Source organism: Oryx dammah, unplaced genomic scaffold (assembly GCF_014754425.2).
Source record: "Oryx dammah isolate SB20612 unplaced genomic scaffold, SCBI_Odam_1.1 HiC_scaffold_3, whole genome shotgun sequence".
Lineage (NCBI taxonomy): Eukaryota > Metazoa > Chordata > Mammalia > Artiodactyla > Bovidae > Oryx > Oryx dammah.
In genome coordinates this window covers 60,888,681-60,913,866 of record NW_024070187.1, presented here as the reverse complement: position 1 = coordinate 60,913,866, position 25,186 = coordinate 60,888,681, and the positions used below count along the sequence as shown (strand labels likewise).

General features: G+C 36.6%; 1 protein-coding gene across 4 annotated transcripts in view; it reads left to right on the top strand.

Annotated features, from left to right (window-relative positions):
• Positions 1–25,186, top strand: part of ATP8A1 (ATPase phospholipid transporting 8A1) — a 232,488-nt gene that overhangs the window by 43,674 nt on the left and 163,628 nt on the right. For 2 of the 4 annotated variants that reach the window (XM_040238091.1, XM_040238094.1), the window contains exons 6-8: positions 13,376–13,416; positions 22,481–22,554; positions 25,086–25,155. In XM_040238091.1, coding sequence (XP_040094025.1) covers positions 13,376–13,416; positions 22,481–22,554; positions 25,086–25,155 — 185 coding nt within the window. Of the gene's footprint in view, positions 1–13,375; positions 13,417–19,238; positions 19,313–22,480; positions 22,555–25,085; positions 25,156–25,186 lie in introns of all 4 variants that reach the window. The other 2 variants (XM_040238093.1, XM_040238092.1) reach the window with 1 other exon arrangement.

Genomic DNA, 25,186 nt, shown 5'->3' with positions numbered 1-25,186 from the left:
GTAACTTGAGCTGGATCTTGAATTGGGGGAAAAGTTTGGATAAACAGAGGCACTTGGGAATGGCATTGCCTGTTGTACTGAGTGAGGAAGGAAGAAGAGAGGTTTTCTGAATAGAGATGAAGACAGCTGTTGGGTTGCTTTGGGGACCCACTGCTAGAGTGCCAGATGGAGAAAGAACATTCATAGTGAAGGGAAGCAAAGACATGATCAGAAAGATTGTTGTTGTTGTTCAGTCATTAAATCCCGTCTGATTCTTTGTGACCCCATGGACTATAGCATGCTAGGCTCCCCCATTCTCCACTATCTCCTGGAGTTTGCTCAAATTCACATCCATTGGGTTGGTGATGCTGTCTGACCATGTCATCCTCTGCCATCCCCTTCTTCTCTTCCCTTCAGTCTTTCTAATCACCAGGGTCTTTTCCAGTGAGTTGGATCTTCTCATCAGGTGTCCAACGTATTGAGAAAAGTAGGTTAAATTTACAGGGCCTTGAGTGCAAAGCCAGGGGATTCCAACTTTTCTTATGTATACTGAGTAGCTGGAGAAAGTTTACAAGCCAAAAAGAGAAAAGATAAATATGCAGATTAAAGTTGGAGAGCAGAATGTCATTCAATAGGGGGCTGTTAGAAGCCTGAGGATGAAGCTACTCTAGGAGTTTAGTCAGAGAAGGACAGCCATAGCTATTGAAAAGGGGAAAAAGCTCAGATGTTTCAGGTATGGGTATTTTTTGCAATGTGCAGTTTTTGCATTTTTTTGTCATGTTACTCAGAAAGTTCAGCAACAGCTTTTAAACCAGAAATATTTAACTGTTTTTTCCAGTGCATAATGTATCCTATGGCAGAGGGGTCATAATCTCAGGGACTAGCAGTTAATTATTTTCAAGCCTTGGCCCAAGAATTCAACATTGTACAGTTGGAGAGTAGCTATCATAGCTGCTGCTTTAGGCTACCACACCCTGTACTGATCAGTTCTCTGATTTTCCAGGTACTTGCCTACTACCAAAAAAATTCCCTTTTGCCTACTAGTCAGGAAAAATATTCTGTCTTAGTTAATATTCTTGGTTCACCTATTCATTCTGGATTAATAGGATTAACTCTGTAGGTTAAAAGTGAGAGGAAAGGCTTCTATAGTAGCCCCTTCATGTCAAAAAGAAAATATTAAGGCTTACATATGGGCTTCCCAGGTGGTGCTAGTGGTAAAGAACCCACCTGCAATGCAGAAGACATAAGAGATGGGGCTTTGATCCCTGGGTCAAGAAGATTCCCTTGGAGTAGGGCCTGGCAACCCACTCCAGTATTCTTGCCTAGAGAATGGACAGAGGAGCCTGGCAGGCTACAGTCCATAGGGTTGCAAAGAGTCAGACATGGCTGAAGCGACTTAACATGTACTCAGGGCTTACATATAAAAACCATTTTAAGTCAGCAGAATACTTGGAAAGCCCATATCCAAGAAATTATGGTCTTTAATTTGACTTGAATATTTTCTAAGAGAATTATCTCCATTTTTTTTTCTTTGCCCAGTTTGAATATCGGTCATCTTTGATTTTGAAATTGATCAGAGTTAACAAAAACGTTTGAGTAGGATACCACTTGCTGTCAGAGGACTCAAATTACTTTATATGAACGCCATCTGTTATCTTATATGAACGCCAGACTGAAATTCGATTTGCTTTCCTGAATTGAAAGGCAGGAATGGATGTAGGAGTGGGAAGGGAGTTATTTTTTACAGATAATTTTTGACAGACATTTGAAGTATTTAATTTCACTTTCTCAGTGTTTACCAAGACCATGTAATGTATAAGAGGACATCTTTCCCTCAGATCCAAATATTAATCTTTATATATTCTTAGCAAAATCAATATTTTCTCTCCTTAGTTTGCATTGAGGCAACAGAGGTGACAATTTCCCTCTATCATTCCCTAGTGACTTCAGAAACACAAACCCATGATTTCATTTACAACATTTTCAGCCATTTAACTGTGGGCTGATACCGATCCGATGCCTCATTTTCACCACTGAATGAACTCAAGCAGGGATTAAATTCTAGATTCTGCAGAGGGTAGGTCTTCTTCGTCTTTGTGTCCCCACATCTCTAGCCCAGGGGCCCATCCTTAAAAGGTGCTCTGTGTGAGTAAAGGAGCCACTCTCTCTTTAGATACTTCAGTACAGATAAGGAAGCAAGAAGGACCTAGAAATGAAAGGAGCCTCCTTGAAAATTCATTATCTAGGCCGTGAGCAAAGTGGAAAGCCATATTTTCGAAACACTGTGTCCCAGACTGTTTTGCAGGCACTGATGAAAAACTACTCTGGTGGAAGTTCTTGCTGTCTCTTTACTTTGTCTGTTGAAGTTGTTATGTCATTATTTCACTCTGCTCAGTCTCCTGTGAGCACAGTGCTGTTTCCACTTATCACTTCCATTGCCCAAAGCCCCATAGCACTGCCGTATTCGGGATGCCCCGGTTTCCTTGACATCTACACTTACCTTTGTTTTTTCTGATTTCTTCTTCAGTATTTGAACTCACAGTACCTGATGTACCCTATTCCATGTGTTTACATACACTTGGGAGCCAGTCTCTCATAGTAGATCCTTGGCCAAATTTAGTGCTGCAGAAATTTGTAAATGATACATTTGTAATTATCATCATAATATGTATATTGAAACCAGTCCCTATATGAATTTGCTCTGGTGGTTGAGCCAGTTCTCTTTTTAAACTGTAAGCATATGCTTTTATTTTTTTGTGGGAAACTACTATAGGCATGCCAGTATTTCAAGTGGAATGACAGTTTCACATAAAATCACAATAAGGAGGCCTGGGAAGGGATGGAGATCTAAATAATTAAAATGAAATAAGCCTCTTAAGGAAGTAGATTTGCTTTTTTAAAATCCCAGGTTTGGATATCTTCCCTGAAGGATGGTGTGCATACAGTCTGCAGGCGAGAATGTCTGGGAGATGCCTGTGACATCTGGTATCAGCCTATCAGTCACCTGATTGGATGCTGCTTTTGAATGAGGGTCATCATTACTACTGTTAGTTTGTTTTCATGCCTCATTTTATTAGTAGGTATTAATAGCTATTGGATTAGAATAAATCTTCAATAAAGCAGTTCTGCTTTATTTTAATTTAATGGAGAAAAAGACAACAGCAGTTTCTTTTTAACTAGGCACATAGCTAAAAATTAGATTTCATCTCCAGCTGCTGCATTCTTCCCCGGAGCCTCTTCAGAAGTGGAGTTGAGCAGGTGGCAGCTGATAACCCCTAGCAGGCTACATCCCTGCAGGGCACATAGTTGCTTATCTCCTACTGGAAGCTATTTCATCTTTAAAGTCCTTTATGAAAAAGACATTGAGTTGGTGTGGGTTGAATTTGTTTTAGGTTGTTATGGCTGTGGTGACCTACTACCAGGGCTAAATCCATCTGGTTGAGTTCAGCTTCGTGCTAAGGGATTTAAAATAGCACCATTTTCCTGGCTTCTGCAAAAAGCCAGTGTGCAGCTTTTTCATCTCGCTGGAGGCATCTGCGTGTCTGATCCATCCCTAAGTCTGGACCTGTACTCTGCCATGTGTACATAAGTTACCTATAAATAGTTCACAGATGATATTGTTTCCATGAGCTTAAAATGTGGGCTTAAAAATTGAGCACTGTTTTCCAAAGAATGTTTTCAGATATCTCTAAGATTATTAATATCTTCAAATTAAAATTTAAACATTTTAGGATTTTTTAAATTGAACTGAACTTGTTAGATATTTTCAACAGAAGCTCTGGTTGAAAAGGATGTATTTATTTGGGGGGAAGTACAGCCCTAGATTGGCTTTCATTTGTTCCAGAAATAAAAGTTGCACACCAAGAAACAAAAAACCCACTGAGGAAATTGAGGGCCATAGATAAAGTGAAAGGAAAAAAACAGGTGTGACTCCAGGTTAGACTATTTATTATTTCACTTCAGTAAGTCTTACTGCATATCTACCTTGTGTAAGACCCAGTGCAGAAAATGCAGAAAGAAATCAGGCTTTGTGCCTGCCCTACAGGAAATTAGAATCTGGTAGGGAAGGTAAGATGCTCACTGATATTACAATACAAGATAGAAAAACTAATAAAGGCCAAATGAAAGAGGTGGAGATTTAGAAATGTCACATGCAAGGTTCATAAAGACAAGTGGCCTTTCAGTAAGCAGAGCTGTTGGGATGGTTGCAGGGGTGATCCAGGAGAAAATGGGGAGGCGTGAGGTATATTCTGGGAATAGCAAATAGAGTTGTCCTTCAGTATCCACTGGGGATTGGTTCCAGGACCCCCACGACACCATATCCAATGCTCAAGTCCCTTATACAAAATGACATAGTGAGTCTCAGATGCAGAACCCAAGGAAATGGCAGTGGGCAGGGCTGAATATAATCTCTTTAGACTGTAGCATAGGATGCATGACAGGGAGCAGTGGGGACAGGAATGGGGAGACAAGATAAATCATAATTTGGAGGCTTTTGCAAACCAGAGTGAAGAACTTAAAGAGAATTACTGGAAGGGATGGCTAGGTTCCCAGTCATACTTTTGAACAAAGAAGGTGACAGCTATATGGGGAGGGGTGGTGTGAGACACAAAAGGAGACTGATTTTTAATTAATTAGGGAAGAGGAATAGGGCGGTGTTGATGAGACGTCAAAGGGAAATATACAATGGAGAGGTCCAACTGGACTTGCCACCAGACGGGAAGCCCCATCAAACACCAAGTGCTGCTGAATTAATAGAGGACTAGGACTGTGATACCCACTAAAACGAGCATTTAAGAAGTCCGAAGATAGATAATCAACAAGAATTTACTGTGTAGCACAGGGAATTACAGTCAATATCTTATAGTAACATATAATGAAATATAATCTGAAAAAAAAAGAACTGAATCACTGCACTGTACACCTGAAACTAATGCAGTATTGTAAGGCAGATATGCTTGAGTTAAAAAAAAAAGTCACAGTTCTTAACTGGAGTTCTAGTTCTAAACTGGAGAGTAACCAGGGAGTCCGTGAGAACCGAAGCCTGCCTACAGGGAAGGGTGGAATGAGTGATTGGCAAAGCAGTGAAGGGAGATTTTTCTTTCAAGGAATTTCTCAGTTATGTGAAGGAAAATGCAAATGATTCATGACTCTAGGCAGGATTGGGGAAAACATTTTGAGCAAAGGAGGTTCCAATGAGTCAGTTCTCCATATCGGGTGGCCAAAGTATTAGAGTTTTGGCTTCAGCTTCAGTCCTTCCAATGAATATTCAGGGTTGATTTACTTTAGGATTGACTGATTTGATCTCTTTACTGTCCAAGGGACTCTCAAGAGTCTTCTCCAATACCACAGTTCAAAGCATCAGTTCTTTGGCTCTCAGCCTTCTTTATGGTCTAGCTCTCACATCCATTCATGACTACTGGAAAAACCATAGCTTTGACTATACAGACTTTGTCGGCAAAGTGATGTCTTTGCTTTTTAATATGCTGTCTAGGTTTCTCATAGGTTTTCTTCCAAGGAGCAAGTGTCTTTTAATTTAATGGCTGCTGTCACACTCTGCAGTGATTTTGGAGCCCAAGAAAATAAAATCTGCCACTGTTTCTGCTTTTTCCTTATCTATAAGCAAGGTGATAAAAGTCATATCAATTAGTTTCTCTAAAAAGAATATGGATGAGAGTGGAACTCAAAAAGTTCCCTTTGTCCTTTGTGTCAATACACCCCAAGCAGGTTGTTGCTTCCTTTGACCTTTCTAGGCAAGTTTATGCAGGAGACTTTTGTGCATTTGCCAGTTTGTGCCACAAGAGGTTTTTGCCTTCAAGTCATCTTTGTAAGTAAGGGTCTACATAGTGAATGAATTGATGCTTTAATTTGTGTATGTTGGTTTTCCTTCTCTGCCCAGTTCAAAACCATCGGCTCAGCAGCACTCTTACCCTTCTCAGTGCATTCAAGCTCCTCTTCAGTGGTAACTCCCGAACAGGAGTTGCAGCATGCTGCCTTTGCTGTGGCTTCTCTATTTTCTGTGACACTGGTAGTGCCCATTGTCCCCTTGGATAACTTGCCTTTTGTTACCTGCTTCAAGAAGTGGCTTGATTGCCCAGGAATAGCAGGCACCCCACGATACCCCAGTGACTCTTTCTCCAACAGTCCCTGTGGTAGACCAGTTAGATGGCTGCAGTAATGGCTTCTCTCACCAGTTAGGTGAGCCAGCACCTGTACCTGCACAACATGTTGATCAAGTCCTAAAAGACGGACAGTTTCTCCAGAGCCTTTGATTAGGGAATTCCCAAGGGACTGTAACAGAATGTTTTCACTTCAGAAAAGACAGCCCATTACAACAAAAGCTGTTAAGTAGCATCCTGCTCAGTAAAAACAGGTGACATTTGAGGTGTTTGTTTAAAATCTGAGCTCTGCCATGCATATTGTCAGACTAATTAGCCCATGTGGAAATTATAGCAGGTGTGTTTGAGGAACTACTGAGAGGTGGAAGAGGTTTGCATTTAAAAGAATGAGTTGTAGCATCATGAGACAGGCCATTGGCATAATTCTGTCCTAGCTTGTTCGCAGTCCCCTTCACCAGGCATCATTTGTCATCTCCATGACTCACCTTCTCTAGGGTTTTGAAGTAAGTTTACTTTGGGCTCAGGAAAGCTGAAAGCTCAGCAAAGGACCCAGTGTCACTTCTTGCTTCCTCTAAACCTGCCTAGAGCTAGGTCAGAGGAGGTCAGTGATTAAAAATAACTAGGCTGCTGTTTCAGTCACCAGCCTATACATGTGATATGGTTTATTTTCATTGTTCTGTGGTTGGATTTTAGGAACCAGTTCAGAAGTAAAGACAGTAATGAATTGTGACTGACTTTTATACTCAGCCAGTATTCAAGCCTTAAATTGTACAGAAACCTTTGCTATATTGTGAGCTGTGATTTTTAACTTCACCAGAATTCTGTGGTGTTCTCTGTATCCTAAAATGGGTCTAGCCTCAAGTTTGAAGAAACTGTGCATCCAGCCTTTATTTCTGTATTCCAGTTTTGTATGCAAGAACAAATGAAATTGGGGGTAAAATACAGAAAGGGTAGAAACATCCCAGGGTCTAAAAAGCCTCCGGGTGATGCTGATGATGTAGGTCTCTGGACCACTTGTTGAGTACCCAGGTTCTGTACTACACCCAAAAATGTGATTCTCTACCTAGTTAGAATTCTAAGTCAGTGTAGGACATTAAGGTAATTTACAATTGTATTAATCCAGTCCACTGTAACTTTCAGAATAAATACCAAATGCTCATCAGATTGACAAAATTCAAATGACTGATAACAATTTGTGCTTGTCTAAGTTTATTGTCAGTGGAACTTTATATATTGCTAACGATGGTATAGATTGCAGTAGAAATGAATCTGGTTGTACCTGATAAAAAAGTACAAACATAAATACCCTAGGGCCAGTAGTACTCCTTTGGGAATCCTATAGGATACAATCATGTAAATATATTTCAGTGTTGTTTGAAGTGGCGGAAAAAGCAGAAGTCAGAGTTTCCATTGAGAGGAGGATAGTTGAATACACTATGATATAGTTGTTATATAAAAGAGTTGTTTCACAGCTGGGCTGAAATAGCTCTCTGCTCATCTCAGGGATACCTGGAATTGTGATGCTGAAACTTGGCCAAGAGACGGACAAGATGGACTAATTGGTGAATTATAAGGTGCTTTGTAGGGTTTGAAACTCCCTGGGGTACCCAAAACTTGCTTCTCTGCTGGGTTTAAGGATGTATGTAGAGTGGTAGCTTAACTGAGTTGTAACTTACCTGGTTTAACCTGTAACATAATCTGACTTGTCTAATTGATGAAGTGAAGTGAAGTTGCTCAGTCGTGTCCAACTCTTTGCGACCCCATGGACTGTAGCCCACCAGGCTCCTCCGTCCATGGGATTCTCCAGGTAAGAATACTGGAGTGGGTTGCCATTTCCTTCTCCAGGGAATCTTCCCGACCCAGGGATCGAACCCAGGTCTCCTATATTGCAGGCAGATGCTTTAACCTCTGAGCCACCAGGGGGTATAAAAGATCCCCTGGAAACATCTTCCCAGGCTTCCCTGAAGTTAAGATTTATCCTACATATCATGGAGCTTAAATCCATGTCCTCAGTGAATGAGAAAAAACCCTGGAGGGCTATGCCTAGAAGTTTCTTAGGCTCCTGGTGCTTGCCTGGGCTTTTAAGCTACCATTCTTTTTCCAGCTATACCACATCCTATAGTTTGATTAAAACTTTTCTTGAATGCACCCTGTGGAGTCTTGTGAGTCTGTTCAAATTATCGACCCATTTGTGACAGATGCAAAGATACAAGGGATTATTTTTCAAAAAATAGACTGTCTCCATGCTTTGTCCTGAAAGTATAAGTTAAGTGGAAAACCAGGTTGCAGAGAAATACATTTTCTGAAAAGAAAGAAAATAAACGTGCATATGGCTATGCTTGTCTAGACGAAAGTACTTGAGGATGCATCAGTTAGGATTTTTTACCTTGAGAAAGTGGCATGAGATGAGGGGAGAAGTTCAACTTTTCATTTTATATAACTCCAGTTGGCTTGGATAGTAATACATTGATTCTGTAGTTTGGTAGAAAACATTATCGGCTGAATTTGTATTTAAAAGTTTCTCAGGCGTGTCAGTTTTTGTAGTAAGACATATTTTCCAGTGTGTCTCCAGTGATGAATAGAGAGGAACCGTTTGGATGGAGAGGAGGAGAGAAGAGGGAAGGCGGATGTACTGGATGTACTGTTCTGGTAGAGGCAGGCATTCCCCGTGAGATGGTAGAAGTGGCTGGTTTATAGAGGGAAGGTGCTGCAGAAGGGTCAGGTAGGGGGTCGAGGATGTAGATGGGTTCGAATGTACATGGAGAAACCATCCAAGTAAGGTTGAAGGGGAGGAGTATTTGGGGAGGATGGAGAACTGAAGCAGATTCACATGGTTTTCCAGGTTTCCATGAAAGTGGCCACGCTTCTAACCTCCCTGGTGGAGCAGACTCCCTGGCATGATCTGCTGAGTTTGGCGAGCCTGTTGTGACTCTTCCAGCCTGTAAGGGGAACCCAGTGGAGTGGTTCAGAGCTATTTTGGGATGTGAACTGACAAACCTCTTCCAAGTGGCAGCACTTCAAGGAGGGTTAGTTAAGTTACAGAGCTGAGGGGTGGCGCAAAGCTGACATCAGAGGACGTTCCTTTCCCAAACACACAGGAACATTAGTGCATCTCCTGGTTGCCTAACCATTTCCAGCTGTTCGCGTTGGAATCATTTTAGGGACTTCTGAAGCTGAGAAGGTTATTTTAAGCAAATGTTTAAATAGTTCATTGGCATCATTTTATGTAGCTGTTTGTTATTGAGTTATAATTCATATACTGTCAAATTTATTATTTTCAAGTGTACAGTTCAGTGTTTTTTAATATATTCACAGCATTATGCATCCATCACCACTATGATTCCAGAGTATTTCCATCACCTCAAAAAGAAACCCCAGACTTATAAACAATCAGTCCCCATTGCCCTCTTCTATGAGCCCCTGACAACCACTAATCTACTATCTATCTCTATGGATTTCTCTATTCTGGGCATTTTACATAAAGGGGACCATACAGTATGTAGCCTTTTGTGTCTGGCTTATCTTCAGGAGTCATCTAGTTGTCACGTGTATCAACACTCCATTCCTTTTATATGACTGAATAATCTTCCATTGTGTGGATATACCCTTCTTGTTTAACCATTCATTGGTGTATGGGATTTCAGTTGTTTCCACTTTCTAATTTTAAACAGTGATATGGTAAACAGTTGTGCACAAGTTCTTGTATGAATATGTTTTCAGTTCTCTTGGATATACTCTTAGGTATGAAATTTCTGTATCTCATGATAGCTCTGAGGAGATGCCAAAGTGTTTTCCTCTGCAGCTGTTTTTTAAACATTGTGTGTATATTTTTAACAGGAAATCTACTAGGGAGCAGGGTTGTATCTTTAGTAAATCTACTACTATGGCTTTCTGTGGCCCCAAACACGTAAGAACATCAATGCATCCACTTTCCATCCAATGAATATTGACTGAGCACCTTTGTGTTGCTGCATGGAAACACTGGGAATACAGCAGTGAACGGAAAGAGAACATTCTTGAGTCCCAGATCTTGGAGTCTAGGGGAAGAAATTCTTTTTTTTTTTTTTTTTTTGCATAAGAGCAGAAGTTTAAGATGAACAATGAGGCATATGAGGATAATAAAACTGCCAAAAATAATACAGCATTGTTAACAAACTGAGATTAATTTTCTTAGAAAGTATTGCTATGAAACAAACAGAAAAAAATCCTACCAGAACTAATAAGTGAATTTAACAGAATTAATGGTGACAAGGTCATTGTATGAAAGTTTAATGCATTTCTGTATACCACCAATGACTAATTGGAAAATGTAGTAAAAAAAAAAAAAAAAGACAACTTACAGTATAAGGGAAAAAGTCATCCAATATCAAGAAGTAAATCTAATAAGATCCATGCACTGTAAACTACAAAAACATATTGGAGAAAATTTATGAAGACATAAATTAATAGAAAAGTATAGCTTGTCCGGGCTTCCCATGAATTGAAACGCTTGAGCCCTAAATCAAAGTCTTAAGTGGGTTTAGAGTTTTTGTTTTTTTCAGAATTGACAATTCAGTTTTAAAATTTACATGGAAATGCAAAGAACTCAAAATAGCCAAACAATATTGGAAAAGAGCAATGTGGGAAAACTACCTAAATTCAGGACTTACTGTAGAGTTACAGTCATCAAGGAATGGTATATGTTGTATGAAAAATGTGTAAATTGATCAGTGGCATAAATACAGAATCCAAAAATCAGTCCCCCATAGTACCATGTCAATTTAATGGTGGAAATAAACTTTTTTTTAACAGAATCTCAGATACATGGTTTGAAACGTCAATACAAAAACATTGTGTAATTCTTTGCATGTGACATGCAAAACTAGCTTATGGTAATAATTAATATTTGCCTCTGGGGATGGGAGGATGGGTGGATGGTAGAGGCGTACAAGGAGTCTTTCTAGAGTTCTATATCTTGTTCTAAGTAGTGGATTCATAGATGTTTACAGCTTTTTAAAACTCATTGAACAGAACACGTAAGCTCTGTATAGCTGGTTGTAAGTTTTACCTCAGTGAAGGATAGAAAAACCTCATGTGTGTGAGCCAGGCAGGTCTCCTAAATAAGGGAAGTAGGCTGTATGTCCTGCAGTGGGAAACCACAAGCATGGCGATGGAGTAGTGAGCCTCATCGAAAGTGGTGACCCCTGCTGTCCCAGCCGCAGGTCACAGTGCAGGGATTGACCAGGCTTCTAGATGAGCCTGAAGTCTTCATTTTCATGTCAAACCTCTTAATTTTAAAAATACTGGATGCTGGTTTTTAAACCATGGGGTATTGCAGTGGGAGAATGTTTACTTATATGAGATAGGATTAGAAGAAAATAAATGACAATAGTACTATTGAACAGGATTTTTTTTTCTAATTTAAATCTATGCAGATTTTAGCCCCATCATTCAGTTATGTACATTTGAACAGCACTTTTCCAGCGCTCCTTGTTGAGTACTTAGTTTTGTTGAGTACTTAATATTGTAGCCACTGTGATTAGGGGCAAAATGCTCTCATTTGTTTATTCTTTGTAACAACTGATTTTGAGGAAGATATTGCTTGACACTGATGGAGATGGCATCTAAACCCAGGACTTTTTTACTCTTAAGCCTTGTGCTCCGAACCCCTTGTACTCTAGGGGCAGTTTTACTGGTGGAATTGTACTAAGTCACTTGAGTCGTGTCCAACTCTTTGCGACCCTGCAAACTCTAGCCCACCAGTCTTCTCTGACCGTGGGATTCTCCAGGCAAGAATACTGGAGTGGGTTTCCATTCCTGCCTCCAGGGCGTCTACCTGACCCAGGGATCAAATCTGTGTCCCCTATGTCTCCTGCGTTGGCAGAAGGGTTCTTTACCACTACCACCACCAGTGTGGGTGAACTCTGCAGGCCTTAGAGTCTTGTGTTTTAGGGCATAGGGATCAGTTTTAAATGCTGGGGCTCAGATCCTTCACCCCCAACTGTAAACACTAAAACTTATCCATATAGTTACTGGAAATTTTTTAGTGTTAGCTCTTCATCTTGGAATTATTTAAATTAATGAAGTTGATTCACCAAAATTCACTGTAAGATACTCCTCCTTGCACTTACTCATCTGTTTCACACTGGAGTGTCTTATGTGCCAGGAATGCTGCGAAGTGCTAGAGATAAAGAAATGAATAAGACATAGTCCCTAGGTTCAGGAAATTTTGAAATACTAAAAGATTATATTTAGATTAGAATATTTTATATTATAACACTGGTTTTCAGACCTGTGAGTATGTAATTAATGTTAGGTTTGCTATTGCACATTTTAGAGATTATCATTGTGGTTTACTTAAGAAGGTTCAGGCTTCATCGCTTCTAACATCAAAAGAAACTGAACCTAATGTTTTCATGCCTTTAAGTTATTCATCTTGCAAATATTTACCCAGCAGCTACTTAGCACCAGGACTGTACTGCTTCCAGAGAATATTGTATTAAACAAAGCAAATGTTAGCTTTGCCCTCATGGAATTTACTGTAAGAATAATTTGTTGACTGACCTTGACTTACTCTTTTTCTTAACTCCATGCTGTGCTATCTGCTTCACTTTATTCTCTTTTCTGTTTTATCTGTTAGTGTCTATGGGTATATTCAGTATTATGCCACAGATGCATTGTAGGAATAAAAGAAAAGTGAACCAAGTAACTAACTGTTGCTAACCAGTAGTAAAACTCTGAGATATTTCAACCCCTCAATCATAATTTAATTTTAGCCCTCTTTTGTTTCTTCTCAGTAAACCAAATATACAAATATTTCCTATTTTCCACTATTTTAAAGCTAAAAGTACAGATTTTTTTAATCTACTGGTTTATGTATTAAATTTTTACTACCTAGTTTGAAATCCATTCCTCTATGCTTGTAAATCATTTTTTTTTTAACTCATTGCTACTATTCTGGCTTCTGAAATGTTTTAAGCTCGTCACTCTGTTTTTCAAGCATTTTTGTGGCTTTCTCCTCCAGCCAAGCCCTGTAATTCTTCTGTGTGCTAAAGAAAGCCCTTGGTGAAAGATTACCTTGTTAGTAATATTTTACTGTGAGATATAAAATGTACATTGGTTGTTTCTTTGTATAATTTTATGTATCTTTGCTGTCACAATTAGTTTTTAAACCTGTAAAAAATTGTTACCAGCTCATTTATTTGAAGCTATTCATTTAAAAATGATCATTTCATCAGAGGTAGGCTTTTGATGAGTAATAAAAATGTTCTTAAAACTATCACCTTTTCTCTTTCCAGTTTTGAGAAATGGTGCTTGGGAAATTGTGCACTGGGAAAAGGTATGCATTGGTTTTTATTTTGTTACAGGAGGAGACATGCATATAGGTGTACTCTAGTAGATGTAATTTTTATGTATGGTATAACCAAATGTCAAGGATTCCAGTGATGTGAAAGCTGTTTAGTAAGTAATGTAAACATACATGGAATCTTCTTCAGTTAGTCATTTCCATTTAATAATTCTGCAATATATTAGAAAGACTATTATCTTAAAGTTACATTTAGAACTTTTTTGTTTCTTTCATAGTATATTTTGAGTACTGTTTTCATAGATTTCATTTAACCATGGACTGTTTTGTGTTGTAATTTTTTTGCTTTAATCATCTACTGTCCAAGTAAAACAAAAATTAGATTCTGATAGTTCACATTTGTATATCTTACTGCAAATTCATTTATTGTGGCTAATCACATTTACACATTGCTAATTCTTTTTTTTTTCCTAAGTCTTACTAACTAAATATCATCTTCTAACTAGCTGAAAATCAGTTCCATAACATCAAGAAGTTAATTTGCTCATAGGACCTCTAACACGACAGTTAATGAGTTGAGTCACAATTTAGCAAGTGTTATCCAAATGTTCATATGCTTTTCAGACCCCAGTTTCAAAAGGTAAGCTATGATTGTTAGTTCTCCTTTAGTTCTGGAACCATTTAACCTCCAGTCATCCACAAGTGAATAACCTTCCTAACTTTGTAAGAGACTTTTTGGAGCAAGGCCACTCCACCCAGGGACCTTGTTTTCTGATATTGCTAGGACAACAGGTGTGTAACCACACTCAGTTTATTTGCACTCCAGCATTTCCCAGTTAAAGGCCATGCCCTTGATTCTGCCCTGTGACATTCACAGTCACCTTGCATCCTCCCAGGTAACAGGAATCCCTCTGAACTAATTGCATTTTGATTGTAAATCAGTGGCCAGAATAAAGATTGACATCTCCTTTTCTGAATATTTGAAAAGTCTCCCTGTCTTTGGCTTTTGACATGAAAGTAACAAAGAGGAAAATACTTTGTTTTTTCCTTATTTCTGTATCAGTTACCTCTTTTTCAGAGGCACAAGATAGAAAAAACAAAAAAGCTCAATTTACTGTTTCAAAAGAAGTTTCCTTTATGCTCTTGTATAGTACTTATGGATTTAAACACTAGAGAGAAGCCAAGTAGAATGTAGTCAAGTACTATAAATTGATTTTTATTATAAATATATTTCATTTACTAGGATTGTCAGGGTAATTAACATAAATGCATATCCAAAGAAATTGATAACAATTTCTTCTTACTTCAAGTGCTTGCTTAGAAAATAAATTAGTTGTAAAGTCAGGAGATAACCATCTACTACCTCACCCTAAAATTAATTTTAATTCATTTTAATGTTTTATTCTCCTGTTGGGCAGTCATTATTCCAAGACTGAGTGGATTATTTTAACTTTTTCCAATTTTTCACGGACAGAAAATTAACTTACCAGCCCATGATTAATAGCATTCTCAGTTGTCCTGGAGTTCAGTGCCACACCTTCCCTGGATATCCCACTGAGAAACAGAGGGGTAGAATTTAACATGTTGCAAAAAGTCATCCAGCCAAAATGAACTGATATTACTTAATAACTGGAAGTAGATACTTAGTTAACTAGAGTTAATAAAAGTTGGCTCAGTGATGAATTCAAGATAAATATTCAGAAATTGACATGACTTTTTTCAGCAATAACAATTTAGTAAAATACAATGAAAAAAGAGATCTCATTCCTAGTGGCATGTGGGATGCTTACAAATAAACTTGAAATATATATATGACCTCTGTAAAGAAAACCTTGAAACTTTAAATGTTAAAGTTTCACATAAATAGGCAAATGTGTCATATTCCTAGAAAAACAAAGCCCCACTTCTTCAAAAGTAATGATATATCATAACCTCAGGGAAATTATCATTCCTTTCTCCTCAAGAGTTTACTAAATTATTCATTGTAACTTCAAAAACAGTTGAGAAAATAGAAGACTATTTTGGAAAATTAACAGTGTGTGAGGATTAAATATAAACAAAATGAAAAGTTATTAAAATAGTGTGGATCTGTTGCACATATATACTTTGATGAATAGCATAAAACCAAAAAAAAGAATGCCTTGAACTAAAGCCTATTTAATAAAAAAGGGGGAAAATCACCTATAAGAGGATTATTTAATAAATCATGTAGGGACCACAGATTAGCAGTTTCAAGAATAGTACAATTTATGTCCAAATCATAGCCTAGGCTAAAATAAATTTCGACTGACTAGAAGAAAATCTTAAAATATTGTTTTTGCAAAACATAGAAATAGAATGAAAAATCTTAATATTTGGAGAAGAACAAGATCATCATCTCAAGGATTTATGGAATTTGATTACATAAAATTTGAATCTAGATGCAACACACAAATAAACAGAGAAATTATGGAAATATTTGCACCAAATATAGCAAAAGATTGAAATTGTTGTTATCTGGGTAGGAAATAAAAGGTGGCAAAAATTAACAAGAAATATATAGTAAGCAACCAGACTCAGTATAATATTCAACCTAACAATACAAGTGGCAAATTTAAACAATATTGAGGTCTCATTTGCTATCAAGGAGAAATTTTATATTTCAGAATTTTTATGAAGTCTTTTATTCACATAATATTGTAGATTTAGCAATTTAGGTCTTCATATTGACAACCACAAAAAAGGGGAAAAAAACATTTCTGGGAATTTATCCCAAGAAAATGTTATCATTTAACATTATTTATAATAGCAAAAAGTTAACAATATATGGATATCCAAAAATAGTGAAAGCATTTTATAAATAAATTATGACATTCTATACTCTGGTATATTTTGTGACAAGTAAAAGCTGTAATTTCAAATATTGTGTCAACACACAGAAAAATTTTATAGCATCACTCAGCAAATACTTATTGAATATATCTGCTAAGCAGTAGGCTTACAATAGAGTCACTGTGTCATAGAATAATCAGAGGCGAAAGGAATGGGATGGTGTACACCAAGATGCTGGTGATGTAGAAATGATTTATTGAACACTAAATGAACTGGTGTGAAAACAGGCTGGCTGTTGTGTTAGCCAGATTGGAACGCCAGTCTTTAGCTTATGTGATATTTTGTGCAATTAAAAATAAAATCAATAAAGCAAAACCAAGAGTCTGATCCATTTGCCAGCGTAATATGATAAACTTTAGTGCAAATGGGCTTTAAGTTCAGGGTTCTTTCTTTCTTGGCCTTTCTGAGTGTGTGGCTGCTGTGGTTGCTTTTTAATGTTTCTCAGAGGACCTACAAATTTGCACAGTGTCCACCCTGTCATTCATAGATGGGCAGATTTCAGCTCTCAAACACTCACAGTTTATCCCTCCAGTTTTTGTTTGGAAACCTTTTCTTTGTTGCACAAGGTTAAATTGCCAGTATCTGGTTTTCTAAGAAAATATTACAGTCACAAAGCCCTGAAAAAGGTATTGCATCCCCACTCTTGAAAGTCAACAGCTGTCTTCTTTACTTTTAACCACAGAGATCAGTTCTTAAGATGCAGTTGAGACTGTTCACATGTTTTTGAAATAGTAGCAGGCAGAAAAATTAAGTGAAGAATCTTAGAATCAACATATTTTTCAGGCTTTAAAGAAAAGCATGAAGGTAGTGGGCCATATGCCCCTGCAAAATCACTCTATACAGCTGCTTTAATGCCTGAAGTTTCCACCATGAAATCTAGTTCTTTGGATTAAGAATTCATATCTTCAGAAATTCCTTAGTAAAAATATAAATATGCTGGAGCCTGCAATTGAACATATCAGATCTTCAGTTAGTCTATTATAGTGTGATAACCTTTTTCATAATCCTCAATTATAATCTCTAATGTTAATCACATGAAAAGGCTCAAGGTAGTGGCCAGAAGCCCTAAGTATTTTTTTAAACTTAAGTATTTTGGGGACTAAAACTGCTTTGTCATGATAACTTTCATTAGAACAATGTGGTCAAAGAATTTTTGGCATCTTGACTTTCTGTTCTGTCTATTTCTATGCACATACCAGACTGAAAACAGAAATGAATGGCACATTAGGAAAGAGGTGTTTGAGAAAGTGAGCTAAAACCTAGGCATCAGAAGGAAGGAGTAAGTCCCTTCGCAGTGCAGTGAGAATGACCTTAGCATTCACTGAGCCCTTGGTCTTCCTAAACCTTTGGGGTAACCATGTTAGACCATGTCAGATGCTGATACTTTCTTTTAGTTTTCAGTTTACTAACTATAAGCTTTTCATTGGTCTTATGATGAATGAAGATTTTGGAAAATAGTGCAATTTGTTAGTGTCTAACAGACTTAAGAAAATTCCTAACACTGTAGTATAGGCAAATGTGATTCTGACTTTATGAAGAATATAGTTTGATTGAAGAGCAAATGTTAACACACAGGAGATAATTAAGCAGCAGTTAAATGGTTACCTGTGTAGAATTCTCTCCTGGTGCTCTGGCTGCAGAGATCTTTGTTCTGTTTATCTTGCTTTTAGTGAGTGCTGTCAGAGTACTGTCATAACACATTACTTTAAGGGCCAGTATATACCTATGCATGCTATTTTTTAGTTTCCCCATTTTTTTAAGGAAGGGGATGCTTGATTCCAAGGTCCCTGACAGTTTGTCAATCTCAAATAGTCCAGATTTCATTTGAAACAAATCTCTTTGGAATCAAGGTATTCAGAGTTCCCCTACCTGGATAACCAGCATACCTACCATAGATGAGAAGGTCTCCTCCAGCCTTCCCTAACTTGTCTCCCCCGCGGTATATACTAGACCACAGTGGGCTCTCTCTTATTGTGATTCCCACTGAGGACATCAGTCTCTTCCCCACACCACCACCTCCCCCCGGCCTGTGCAGAAAAGTATTATTTTGGGATTCAAGGAAAAGTAGAGAGGGGAGAGAACAAAAAGGCTTTAACACCGCCCCCCACAAGAAAAAGGGCTTTTCTTCTCTTGATTAAATAGTAAAACTTTTAGGTTTTCTTGGCTGCTAAGAGTGAGGTCTAATTTCATGGCTATCAGTGTAATTTGCTCAACTTGGCCAGCACACCAAGTTGCCACTTAGTTGGAGTTACTCTGTTTGCCAAAAGCTCTGTGACAAACCCATCCTTTAAATTACTTCTAAGTTTCTGGACACAGAGTATCTTTAATTTGTCTTCAGATGGTGCTCACACTAATGCTAACAGGTAGTAAAATAAGAAAGAGACTTAAAATGGTTTTTCTTTTTTAATTTAAAATTCAGTGATCATTTCATTATATTTGTTTATGCAAAATCAGACTTTGCAGACAGCTCAATGTGGGTTTGAGTCTAAGCTCTTCCTCTGTGATCCTGGGAGATAACTGAAAATCTAAAACTCTTTTTTTCCCTCTCTAAATTATGAATTTTAACTAAGATCATCTGAGGAGTAGTGATATATACATACATAATTTTTCCAGTTGTATTGAGATTCCCTTAAATAGGGTAATGATTTCATTTAGAAAATTCCTCCTTTTTATTTTTATGTCATAGGGAGAGAATCATGAGAAGATGAGATGTCAATTAAGTGACCAGAGTGGATGAAATTTATTTTTATTAAGCTATGTTACTTAGGTAGTACAATACAGATTCCGCATTTGTTTTTTCTTTTGAAAGGATTGCCCCATCCTTGGCCTCACTTCTAGATAATTTTATGCCATTTTGTGAAGATAAGTGGTTCTTGTTTGCCAATAAGCATTTTTTACTATATTCTCTGCTTAAATACAAATGGGTTGTGTATTTGTAATTATTTTCAATGCAGATAATTAACCAATTCCCAGTTTTCTTTCAGGTAAATGTTGGAGATATAGTTATAATAAAAGGCAAAGAGTATATACCTGCTGACACTGTACTTCTCTCATCAAGGTAGAGATACCTACTGATGCTCAAACAGTGTAGAGGACGGTTTCTCTACCCTGCATTGACCTTGTGATTTCTCCAAGGAAATAAGGAATAAACGAAGAATTTTAAGCCTCTCTAATGATTTTGAACTAAACATTAAAAAGATTGATTGGACTTAAAGAACTCTTTCATGTTTGCCATATAGAATAAGTGATAGGTACTATGCTTTAAAATTCAGAAATTATAATTACAGTTAAGAGTCTACTCTCCCTCTGAATGTGTTCAGAACTGTTTGTATAGACTACTAACTCTTGTAAGATTTCCTATCACTTATTTTATATAATACATGGATTGGGTACTGTTGATTTATCTTGCAATCTTTGTTCATGATAAATTCCTTTATGATGCATCCATGTATCCCTCCAAAGTTTCTTGATCTTTATGGTGCATTGGTACAAGAAAATGGATAAATGATTTCTTTTCTGTCATCATGTCTTTTGAAATATTATACTCTTCCAACAAAAATTAAAGCACTTTTTTCTTTCTTTTAAGTTCTTTCTTACTGAATTTAGATAATTTTTGTTTTGCTCGTATTTAAGATAGTCATAAATTGGTCATATGGCACTGTTACCCTTTAAAGAATGTGACTTTCAAATGGCTTTAGGCTTAAAAACTGTAAAGCTAGTCCTAATATAAATTAAGAAAAATGTTTTTACTATTTTAGAGGTTGTTTATCATCATTTCCTTGGACAGTTTTATTTGTAAAATCCACATATAAATAAGGACAGTGTCCTTTTTTCAAAATCTGTTTAATCAGGTCATTATTTAAACCGATTGAATTTATGACAAATTAGGGAAACTTAATTGAGCAATAAGAGTTTTCTAGATATTTATAGAAGTAAGTCTACAGGTAGTTGAAGTAACTGTAGTAATTTTTTTTTTTTTTTTTGTATTTTATATCTGGGAGCTTTTAGTGCCACATACCTATTGGTGTGTTTTTTTTTTTTCAGAAAGATTAAAATTAATAGCTTTTTAAATCAACCTGTATGCTTTTAGTTCCGTTTGCTTCTAGCTTTATCAGGGCAAGTTTCTAAAACTGAAGGATGCTGGTAACAGTCCCTGGAGAATGAGTCAACAGTACACTTACTGTCATTGTCAGTCCTAGCGAGCTTTGCTTAGAAAACAAATCCCAGGGTTCTTATCTTGGCATGGTGATTTTGAACCAGAAACTTACTGTCTCAAACCTTGACTTCACATCTTTCAAAGTGAGGAAGATGGATTAAATGATCAGACTCTTTAATATTCCCAGATTCCGCTTTCAGTTTAAGCTGATAGTCTTTTAAGAATGGCTAACCAGCAGAATGATACACACTTGGTGGTACTCAAGTTTGATAGATGTAATGGATGATGGACCATCTGAGTGTCATACAACAAAGTTCAAAAGGATAGTGAAGCATTCCAGCACTTTAGGAAACTTCTGATATTTTCCTGATTAAACTTATTATAGAGACATAACCTCATAGAAACCATTATATGCTGAAACATTAAGTACAATTTTCATTTTTATATGCTCAGAAATATGAAGATAATTGACTATGCTACCTCGAATTTATATTTAATTCTAAGTTGAAAGTTTTTAAAATATTTTCATCTGTCTCTATCCAATCCAAACTCCTAATAAGCTATATGCTTGTGTTTCTTTAACTTGAGGACATTTTTACAGGGTTTCTTTCCTCAGCACTAAAAGCATTTATTGGTGGCTATCAATATTGGTAGATCAAAATGGTTTCTGTATCTTAATATACATCTACTATGATTAACTTCCTTCGGATGATTACTTTTAAAAAGATTATCTGATTCACTGCTTTTTGTTGTTGAATGGAATCAAAGTAAAGTATAAAGCTTGTGCTATTAAATATTTCTACCTAGTGACAAAACACCACCTTTCTAGGGGGGTTTATTGCTTTTTAATTTTTTTTCTCAAACTATTTTTGCATTACTTGGCTCTTGTGAACCTACATTAGCCTCAATAAGTAGGTAGAAGATTTGGCCACCGTTAACAGAAAGATGAATTTTGACTTTGTCTTGTTTTCAGTCATTTCGCTTCATCCACTGACTGGGTCAGGATTGGAATACCTAACTCCTAATCTAGCATCTCATTATACTACCCTGTCCCCTATCAAAATAAGGACATGGTGGTTTTTACCAGCAAGTGAGCACCATTTAGCAAAAAGCAAAACAAGAGCTTGTAATATTCTAATTTCTAAATTTTTAATTTAATACTAATAGTATTAGTACATCTTCTTAGAGGCAATTTGAAATTAAAGTATGAATACAGTTGAAAGTTACTGTGTTTCATTGATTTTCATTTTGAAATGAAGAAACTGAAATTTTAGCATATAACAAAAACACATATATGGGTTCACAAAGTATAAAATACAGTAAAATAAACCAAGCTATTAATCCAAATTCAGACAGATTCTTGCCATATCAATTTCATACCTTCTCTGAAAAATTTCTCCTAGATTCGAAGACTTGTTCTCCCAAACTCTTCATTACCAAAACTTTATTAGTAAATAATTCAAAAGTCTACAATTATAACTTCCCAGATCCACGCCTTTGTAGGTTTACATTAAATATATTAAGCTGTTTATGCAATTAACCTTTAAAATGTTTTGGAATCAGAACATTTTAATGAAGATTTTTTTAGTATGTGTGTAGAGGGAGAGATAGTACAGTATACTTTGTTTTTCAAAAGCCTAAAAGTAGTTTTCACCATTATTTCTTTTCTTCTTGGATAGGAGTGGATATACAATAGATGGCAAGAGAGTGAGGAACTGGAAAAAGGGAAATCTATCAGATAAAGTAGCTCTCTATATAAAAACATGTTTTTATTTAGTTTGCTCAGATATGCTTATGAATAAAATTTTAGAAATCAAAAGTTTCTGTATTAAAAATTGAAAATTGGGCATAAAAGCAAATAAGTGATTCTGAAATATTCCATTTTCTTGTACCTTTAGACCTGATCAAAATAAGTTTTGAAAAAATTGGCATTAGACATTTTTATTAACATGTATTATTTTCTATAATAATTTCAAACTTTCTGTCTCTTTTGTCCATTTGTTTGTTTGTTTTTTTTCCCCCTCTGTTATTCATTTTTTTGTTTTAATTATTTTAAACTGGGACCTGTAGGTGGCAGTAGGGGAGATAGTGAAAGTGACCAATGGGGAGCATCTCCCAGCAGATCTCATCAGCCTGTCCTCAAGGTTAGAACCACTGAGTTGTACAGGATGTGTGTATGTGGATCCTCACCCTTCACCAGAAAGCAGCTTGCACCCAAAGATGGTTGAGCTTTGTATCTCTTCCTTGAAAACACAAACAGTTTATACTTCTTGGTGATGGATATTTCACAGATGTTTCAAAGTCCTTTTATGAATACATTGTTGAATGCTGTTCATCCCTCCAGTGGGCACATTCAGCTCCTGTTGTTATCAACAGGAGTCGGAGTCCACGAGGCATGCCACTAAAGGTAGATTTTAATCTCCTGTGCATCATTACTATATATTCATTTTAACAACTTGCCTAAATACTAAGGCTTCATTTAGTACCTCTCCAGGATACTGTTCTGAACAATGTTAAGATTTACATGAAAAACTGTTATTGAGAAATTTTTATCATTTTAAACATTTATCATATATTTGAGATTTTCTACAAGTTCATTAGAATCCCATAGCAGTTGTGGCTATAATTTGGGCTTATAGGGCTTACAGAGGACCCCCTGCACAAAGCTGGATGTTGTACAGTTGATACTGCATGCTTTGGGATCAGTATTTATCCCACTTGTAACTCGTGACAAAGTGCACGTTACTCTGATCAACTTCAGCTGTCTACTAGTGTCTGTATTGTGATACGCATCTTGTTTCATCTTTCCACTTACTAATCTAAAAGCCTGCTTTGCCTTTCGGTAGTCTGTGTTTTGAGTGTCATCATAATTTGCTGAAATAATAATTATCTAGCATGATTCCTTATCTGAGACTTCTTGCTGCCTTTTCATAACATTGTCAAGAACTCCTGCAAAACCAGTAGTTTTAAGAGATTAACAATGTTCTGAATTTGGATATATATTTTATTTACCCCATTTCAAAGAGAAACCAGCCATTTAACTTTCTAACTTGCTTGCCATTTAAGGTTCTAGAAAAGTGGTTTCATGGGAGAAAAAAAGATAGACCGTTATTCTCATTTGATGTGAGAATGGCCTTGGCTATATTGATCAGTAGAAATTTAATGCTTTTCACTGTTAAAGTATGGAATTGGCAATGGTCATTTAGCATTTGTCATCCTTCTGTATTATCAGAAGATATGTTTTATAAAATTTTATAAACAATTTTTATTTTGAATGTATACATAAGTAAATTACAAATTGGGAGCAAGTGATAGAACTAAATTACTATTGTGACAGTAATAAAAAATAAAACCTTAATTGATAAATATAGATATTGAAAATATAGATATTGAAAAACTTATCCAGTTGGGAAAAAAAGTATCAGCTTTATGGAAAAAGGAAAAAAAAAAAGCCCATACAGAAATTAAAGGACTTGTGAGTTTACTTTAAAATGAATCTGTAAAATATTTGATTAATGACCACGAATTTCAGTACTTTTCACAAGTCTTCAAGCCGTAAAACTAAGCAGTGTGCTCATGTCTGAAACTCAGAATCTTCTGCTTTACACATGTACAAATTGGAAGTTGATTAGAAAATTCCAGGTGTTTGTGACTTAGAAATTTCTGTGAGTATACATACTTATCAGAAATTGCATTCATAGTTACTATATGATGTTAATTGATTGGCTTTTCATATAAGCAAGTGCTGTTAAGATTGATTTAACTTCAAAATGCTTTTCCTTATAGTTGAGGATCAGATTATACAATGGGGCTGCAGACTCACCTGACTGTAGTTGCTGAGCAAGTAAGATTAGCACATGAAGGGGCAGATTACAGGGCGTTCAGTGGAGTGTACCTGTGACAACACTAGAGAACAGCGGCCCCTAACACCAGCCGCTGCACACTAGACTAAAACACTCTGGTAGGGACCCATAGCGTGAACCTTCTAGGTTCAGATCAGGGCCAAGTTGGCTGATTTTTTGCTGCCTCACTAATCTCTGAAGCAACTATAAGAAAGAAAACAGAAAAAATAAGGGAAAGAAAGTGTATATCCACTTTCATTGTAAAATATGTTCGTACAGTTTTTTAAAGTAGCCTTAAAATTTGAATATTATGAGCCACATAAGCCTCTTCATCTTTTCTAAAGATGCAGTATAATACAATCCAAACATGCAAATGCAAGTTTATAGAAGCAACAATCTGGAATTTTCTAATCCATCTCTTAATTTACATGTGGGCTATGAGCATGAAATCTCACTTGGTATTTTTGAGCTAAAGATATGACACAAAGCTGCTTTACATTTCAGATACAGTCTGTGTTGTGTCTTTATGAGGAAAGATTTGAGTATAGTGTGACAAATCTAATTATTTACATGATCTTGAAGGTCAGTACTGATTGTTGTCAGGATATTGCTTTTGGGTCCTCTGGCTGAACATCTGATCCATGGGTTGTCATGCATGGGTTCTGCCTCACAGCATTTTGTGGTTAGAATGAAAGACATCAAGAAACTAGGTAACTAAACCTTTGTTTAGAATGAAAAGCTTCAGTGAGTCTAAGCATTTTAAATAAGTTATTATTATGGTTTCCTTCCCCAACTAAATCTTTGTGCTTTTCCATTAAAAAAAAACAAAACAGTGAGCCCCAGGCTATGTGCTACATTGAAACATCCAACTTAGATGGTGAAACAAACCTGAAAATTAGACAGGTAAGATCAAACATAGGTTTATGGAATTATT